The sequence below is a fragment of the Cololabis saira genome, chromosome 22 (assembly GCF_033807715.1).
Source record: "Cololabis saira isolate AMF1-May2022 chromosome 22, fColSai1.1, whole genome shotgun sequence".
Taxonomy (NCBI): Eukaryota; Metazoa; Chordata; class Actinopteri; order Beloniformes; family Belonidae; genus Cololabis; species Cololabis saira.
The window spans coordinates 17583815-17591409 of NC_084608.1; the positions used below are offsets into that span (position 1 = coordinate 17583815).

At 39.4% G+C, this 7595-nt stretch overlaps 1 protein-coding gene across 1 annotated transcript; it reads right to left on the reverse strand.

The window, feature by feature from the left end:
* Nucleotides 1–4906: 4906 nt before the first annotated feature.
* bhlhe22 (basic helix-loop-helix family, member e22) lies at nt 4907–6894 on the reverse strand. Its single transcript, XM_061713385.1, has one exon. It carries the CDS (start codon nt 6640–6642, stop codon nt 5833–5835), a length of 810 nt encoding a protein of 269 aa, XP_061569369.1. The 5' UTR covers nt 6643–6894; the 3' UTR covers nt 4907–5832.
* Nucleotides 6895–7595: the final 701 nt, after the last annotated feature.

The following is a 7595-nucleotide window of genomic DNA, read 5'->3' on the forward strand; positions in this document are numbered from 1 at the left end:
TGGCATTCATGGCTGTTAAAGACCTCTGCTCAGACAGATACACTGAAGCCTCGAGAAGCACATCAGGAAGATCAGCCAAGCAAGTGTTACACTAACGGCAGGGTTTCATGCTCCAGCAACGTGACAGATTTTCAACAGAGGAAAGTAGATTGTCTGTTTTTTTGTCTATACATATTATAAAGTTAAATCCAGCTCACAGATTCTTATGAGTTCCCCAGAAAATATGCAATTGACCTCAAATCCAGTCAACATTAGTACTGTCTCATGTCTGTGTTTATGTGTTTGTTTACAATACAGTTGACCTTGTTCATGCACATTTTAATCTTCAGATTACAGTCCAATCAGAAAACTGTCGAGCAATCAGGTAATGATTAGTTGTTTGAACAACACATAAATAAGTATAACTGTCTGTCTCACAACACAAAATTGAGGCTGTATTAGACAACGAGTTCTTTATAGCTGTATCCACGTCTTGACTAGGCTGTGTGTTTGTGTGTGAAAGAAAAAGAAGTGTGTGCGTTCATATATTGAGGTGGGCAGTGGGTGAAGCTCACTGTTATTGTGTCATCCTCATGTCTTTATTTTAATATAGAAGCCAGAGTTAATGAATATAACAGACTGGAGATGAAATTCACCTCGCCTTGACTTTAATGAACCCTGAGAGGGCAGGGATCTGCATATTGATCAGGACAAGTGATCCCTGTCTCTTTCACACACAAAAAAGCCCAGGGAAAACATGCTCACAGAGCAGATACAGAGATCCCTTCCTGTCGCAGTTTTTAGTTTTGGTTTGTTACCTTTAAAAGCCATTTTTCTGTGAAAGGTTTCTGTCAGCTGAGCTTAATGCTGTTTTTGCCTGCTCACATGATTCAGAGCAGCTGCTGGGACACTGTCAGCTCCACATCCACTCTGGTCAAACAGTGGCACATTATCTAAATGTTAAGGTCACAGAAATGGAAAGTTCACTGCTGTCTTGACTATTGCACAGCCTTTGTGGATACACACAGCTATTTTTGACACACCAAAATGATCCGATGATGTGGGAATCGCATCACGGGATGTTATTTCTTTATAGCAACTTCTCAACAATAGAGATCCCTAAAGCTCAAAGGCACTTTAAAACAATTGTACCACTGAGTGAAAACAAATCAAATGAATCGTTTCTCCACAGCCTTCATAATTTGATTTGCACAGCATAAATGTTTTCACAGTGAGAGCACTTCACTTCATTGCACCTGTTTTTGTTTGTTCAAATCCACTGTGAAGTGTTGTTGTGGAGTAAACAACCTTTGCAGAAACATAACCCTCTTTGTCCACAACAACACCACAAATTACTGTGCTCTGTCAAGACACAATTTAATTCCAGGGGAATAGAAGAACATCAGATTACGGCCCAAAAACAGAGCCATCGGTAAACAGGGATTAGGGGATTGGGCCTTTAATCAGATTAATATGGAGGCAGTTGGAATATTAGAGATGTTACTCAACAGTATTCCAGATGAGAAGATAATCACACTTTACTACGTCATTTATTGTCCCCCTGTTAGAACTTTCAGAGCTAAGCATGTCACCATATGTTCACCTGACTTCAGAGCATCCTTAAAGGAAAATATAGAAAATAAAGATGAATAAATAAATAATGATAATAATAATAATTTGGAGCCCTCAGTGAATATGAAAACATACAATAAGAGATGTGCAAAAACATTTTCAGAATTTCAAGAAAGGTGGCGTAAAATGTGTATTATTGAAGTATGTTCTCTTAAAACAAGCTAAAAAATTAAAATAATAAATAAATTCTCAACTCTAATTCAGCCAGTACAGTTTCTCAACTACAGTTCGATCACTGTGTTTTTAATTCAGTTAAACTGAACTAAAATGCAACACACAGAGAACTTTACAAATTGAAGAAACAGATTATAGTAAATTACTTCCAGTTATAATGATACTAATCTCTTCAAATTAATTCATATTTGCCATATAGTTTAGAAAAGTACTACATTTCTTTTGTCTCATGGGTGAAGTGGTTAAATTTAGAGCTTAATAAAATGACCCTCTACTCTAATTTAAGTGACTACTTTTGCCTATGATTCTAGCCCTGCAGTTTTTAATTAATCTAATGAGGGAAACTCCAAGTGGCAGTTTATCATTGTTACAAAATAAGATACTACTTAAACTCGAGATGAGGTATCTTTTTAAAACAGTCTCCAACAATTGTGCTATAAGAAAGATTTAAAGAGGTGGTGTTTTACAGTCAATTGAAATCTAAAGAAAGATTTTCTCCAGAACACTGCTGATAATTTTGAAAAGGTTCAAGGCAATAAGACTGATGTGTAGAGGTTAAACAATGAAAAAGGTGGTTGTTGCGGTCGATCTTCTTAGTTGCAGTTTTATTAGCCCTATGCACAACAAAATTGAATATTATGCATTGCTATCAGTGGCCTGACAAAAATGAATTGCCACCCAGAGGTTGATTTGGTGCTTCAGCGAGTGCAGCACATATATCTTTATACACACTGTATGATGCAGTGTAGATGGATACATTGCCAGTGTTTTGGCTGATACCGATACGAGGGCTAAATTTCACTTTGAAGTGTTTATGTATATTTTGACTTTAATGTTTATCATCCTTAGCATACATCACACCCCCCGTTATAAATACACGCCCTGCTGGACCTTGATATGGTAAATTGGACATTGTGGTTTATCTTCTCCTTGTATTCACAAGCCTTGAATCTTACTGTATGTGCCTTAAGCACAGATTCAACTTTAGACTCATGAGTAAACCTAGCACTGCCACATGTGTGGTCCTAGTTTCCTGTGTCCACAATATCTCCCTCCAGTCTAAGTTAATATGTCAGACTCCTGTATTTACACAGCATGTCGTCAGTTCACAGAAATAGAGAAATTACCTCAATGTATCTAGAAGTTCCCATATCAAGAATAATATTATGCCTCAATATATCGATTGAACCTTGTTTTTACAACACTTTTGCACCAAAATCATTGTGCTATTTTCTTTTGGATGCTGTGCTCTGTTTTCCACACACATATGGCTCTGTCTCATCCCCGGGGAATTTCCTCTTTTAGGCTAATGTGAATATTAGTATGGGTTAAATGTTCTAGTCATTTGTGCGTTAATGCATATTGCATATTTAATGCTTTTTGAGGTCTCGGTTTCAAGCAGCAGGTAGAGAAAGAAAAAAATGATCTACGTTCAAAGTTGAAATATCAAGAGTTGCTGCTCTTACCACTCATGATTGAGAGTCATTGTGTGAAGACTGAAATGTACAGGAGTGTGATGGGATTAAATACGACACTGTAATGACCCTGTTGTCAGAACAGCTCATCATACAGACACAAAACTTCACTGGGAAAATAAAAATAAAAAATACCAGGGTGGGATTGTCCGCTTGTAGAAGGAAAAAGATGCAGATTCGCTGTTAAAATTATGATCAGAATTGATGCATTAAATTTCTTTCTTTCTTTCTTTCTTTCTTTCTTTCTTTCTTTCTTTCTTTCTTTCTTTCTTTCTTTCTTTCTTTCTTTCTTTCTTTCTTTCTTTCTTTCTTTCTTTCTTTCTTTCTTTCTTTCTTTCTTTCTTTCTTTCTTTCTTTCTTTCTTATATTATAAGTCTTTAAAATACAGGTTAACTCTTCATACTCTACCCGTTTCAAAATATGAAACAATAACTACATGGCAAAATGTTGATTATTTGTTTGTTGCTGTTTTTTAAGGTTTCATTTTTTGTTATATGTCATAGGGAATATATAGTGTGGTATGTTTGCTTTGGAAATATGACTATATAGGTATAAATAAATGTATAGTTATTATTCATCATTTGAATGCATTGAATTCCTTCGTTATTAAAGAGCTGGATTTCTAAAGTTTTAGGCTGTGATCAAGAGCCTAGTTAAACTGGAGATGATGGAAAGATCAAAACCGTGAATTCCTATGCTGAAAACATGGCCTCTGTCCATGGTGCTGAAGTCTTCTCAAATCCCAGATTGTGTTTCTGTTTGACAAAAACAACAAATAAAAAAATGATTTGGCAACTTGCAACACGGTTAAAGGACCTCGTGTTTTATTTAAGGGTTTTATGATGGCCTAATAAAAAATGTCACTTGATATAGTCTACCAGTGTAAGTGGTTCAGTCTTCGCTGAGTGTTATGAGTTCATAACGTATAATTGCACTTTTTTGCGCTCCGTGCTGCTGTTTTTTATTTCCTTAAAGGCAAAGTGATTAAGGGATATTTTGGACTTTAAAATTATCAGAAATAGGATAAGTAACTCCACAGCTGATCTGCGTTCTGATTAAAGACACCAAATTGCTGCGATGAACACGGTTGTAATTGCATTTCTTAATCACATTCTGGAGGTCTAATTGCCACAACGATGTGTTTCATTATCTGAAGCCAGGTATTACATGGATAGTTTTCATACACCGGTGTTTTCGAATTATCCTGTTATTATACACCGTCATGGAAATGTTCTAATAATCACAATAAAGGTCACTAGAGCTTATTTTTGTTCTTCGTGGAGCACAAACGTCTTACTGTAGCCTCGAGGCGAAATTCACCCACCACGTCTGGCCTTGGCTCCCAGGACCTGGCGTGGCTGTTAAAACAGAATTACAGTCACTAATTTTGATGGAGTGGAAAATTATTGAGCCTCTTTTCTCATGTATTTACACCTGGTGAGAGTGAAGAAACTGATACGTAAAAGCAAAAGGCACCCACCGTAACTGATTTCTTCATGATTTATAATAAATATAAGCACGTGGAAGTTTAAACAAAAATAAAATGTCAAATGTCGATGAGTGCAGTCATTAAATAAACAAATTAAAAGCATGTTTCTATACTCACACTGAAATCAGATGAATAATCAGAAGTTTTTTTTTCTGATGTTCAAAATATTTTAATAAAGCTTTCAACACTGAAATACATACAAACGGCCCTCTTTGCTCATATAATAACTAAAATATCTACAATAATCCACAGCCTGACCTGACAACGCGATTCATCTGAAGACTTCATGTTTGAGAAAAGAGAGCGCAGAAAACACACCAGCTCAGTAGACGAAACTGTGCAGTGCACTCAGAATATGCATCATAAATATCCAAATTAATATATTACAGAGACTCATCAAAACATCTCATCAACCTGATTTTTTTTCTGACATTGTGTGTTATCACAGTTCCCCAAAACGAATTGTGATAGGCGTGCTCAACAATTAACAAGTGTCTTGGTTAGCACATAAATATCTGACTGATCAGACCACTTAACTTCCCGCTCGTAACATTCCACGTGCTCAATTAATAAAAAACACAAAAATAAAAAAGTTCGTGAAAACAGGCATTTAAAGGGAAAATGTTGTCTGAGGTGACTCAAAGGAAAACTGCAATTTAGTGAGACAGCAGCAGAAAATGAGGTTGTGCTAAAGCTCCGGGATGGTGTCCATATATTTGTGTGAGAAGTCGTAAGTTGTCAGGTCCCCCAAAATCTCCTGCAAGAGTCCAAGAGCAAAGCGATCGATAACTGACACTGCACGTGCAGCCATCACAGGCCGCCTTCTACTTCTGTTTGGTCTTCACTGTCATTCATACCAGCACTTTAAGGATGATTTATATACACAATCAAGTATTGTTTGAACAAAACAAAAGCGCATTTTAAATGCGTTTTAGTAAATGTTATAAAAGTATTCATATTACTTTTTGTCTCTATAGTCTAGTGACTTCATCAAGTGTAGGCTTACTTATTTTTCCTCTCCAAAATGTTCTCAAAAGTGGGATCTGTTCTTTTCGTGTGCTTCTCGGAGTCTTTGTCAGTTTGTTAAGGCTTGTCAGTGCACTGTTTGCAGAGGCTGGACGCGGCGTTGTTGAACAGGGCACATTTATCTGGGCAGGAGGACGCGGCCACTCCGGCGGGGAACGGGTATCCAGGTGGCTGCTCGTACGCGCCCAGTCCCGGGGCTGCCAGGGCAGTGGTGGCCGGTATCGAGGCTGCAGAGATGGCTTGGCCCTGGTTGAGATACGCCACTAGCCTCCTCATCTCCTCCAGAGCCTGCGCCTGCATGAGGATGTAGTTTTTGGCGAGCAGCAAAGTGGCGATTTTGGAGAGTTTCCTGACGGACGGGCTGTGCGCGTAAGGGATGACCCCCCTCAGCTCATCCAGCGCGTCGTTCAAATCATGCATCCTTCTTCTCTCTCTGGCGTTGATGTTTAGCCTCAGTATTTTCTGCTCTTTGGTTTTCTTACCTCCTTCAGCCTTCCCCGCGCTCACCGTCCGCCCATCGGTCAGAAGGACCATCTCACACCTTTCGTCACTGTCATCGTCTTGGCTCTGCTCGCCGCCGCTGCTCTCCGCCGCAGAAGTCCTGTTATTGGCGCTCTCTCCGTAGTTGACGCACAAAGATCCCGTCGGCAGACCCAGCGTCCCTCCTCTGCCCCCCGCCAGTCCTCCCGGCTGAATTGGGTCTGGATCGGCCTGGTCAAAGCAACTGATCGGGGACTGGCGATCCCTGGGTGGCAGTTCGATGCCCGCCGACGATCTGAAAGGGTCCATTTTTTTGTTGGACACAGCGCTGAGAGTTTTGTGAAAAATGTCCCCAGCGCCGCCGCTCAAGTTCATCCTCCTGTCCATATCCTTGTAGGTTATCTCAATTGTGTGTCGCCTCTGGGAAATGTTGACCCGTCTCTGCGAGTGTCTCCCCACTGTTTGTCCTCTACAAGTTTAAGTTGCGCGTCAGCGGTGAAGTTGCGGCTTTGCTTCACTTGTCAACTGAGGTGTAGTGGCGGGGAGGAGAGACGTGGAATAAGTGTTGCTTTATCCTGCCTATCTCTCCTTGCCTGATTCACCTTCATCAGATCTCCACGATGGCAGTTACGCACAAGACGTTTCGGTCTTTTTACATCATTATCTCGAGGCGGGTTATTAAAAGGATTCGCCTATTGGGACAAAGGCGCCCTCTCCCCCTCTCAATCTCCACCCAATCAGGTTAACGTTTTAATCAACACCGTTTAAAGGATGGCAAACAGGACCTCGTGCGCTCAATCTCTATATTGTGCCCATACAGCACACTTACACTTTTTTTTCTTCATTTTATCCACTTGTATGTGTGAGGGATAAGTTACACACGCATTTGTCCGTGAGCAGTATTAACTTTAACAAAGGTTGATTGTCTTTTTATTACCAGCCAGTGTCTTATTCAAGTGAAAGTTGGCTTCCATGTATTTGTCCATTTGTATTTATTGACCGTTTTGTTTGTTTATCCTTTAACCTCCAATGTAGTTCAAGCGTATTTCATAATTAAATACGCACACGTGTTGCATTATTAATGTATTGCCTCTAAAAGCCACAACCCATCTTTCTTTCAATCGTGTTGCTTGCAGGGTTTTATTCTCTTGTTGACTCAGTCCCTGAGTGCCACTATACCGCTCATGATTTAAATTTTTCTTGCTTCAAGCCTGTTCTAAAGTTCGTTTGCTTATACTGCCATCTTCTGGAGATAATTGAGTAGCACATCTCACAAAGAGGGACTTATTTTTTTCCTCATTCTTAGCCCATATCCCACTTCCATTGTTACAATGGATATA

Coding starts and splice junctions, on each gene's coding strand:
- bhlhe22 (XM_061713385.1), bottom strand. CDS start 6,642: ATGGACAGGAGGATGAACTTGAGCGGCGGCGCTGGGGACATTTTTCAC.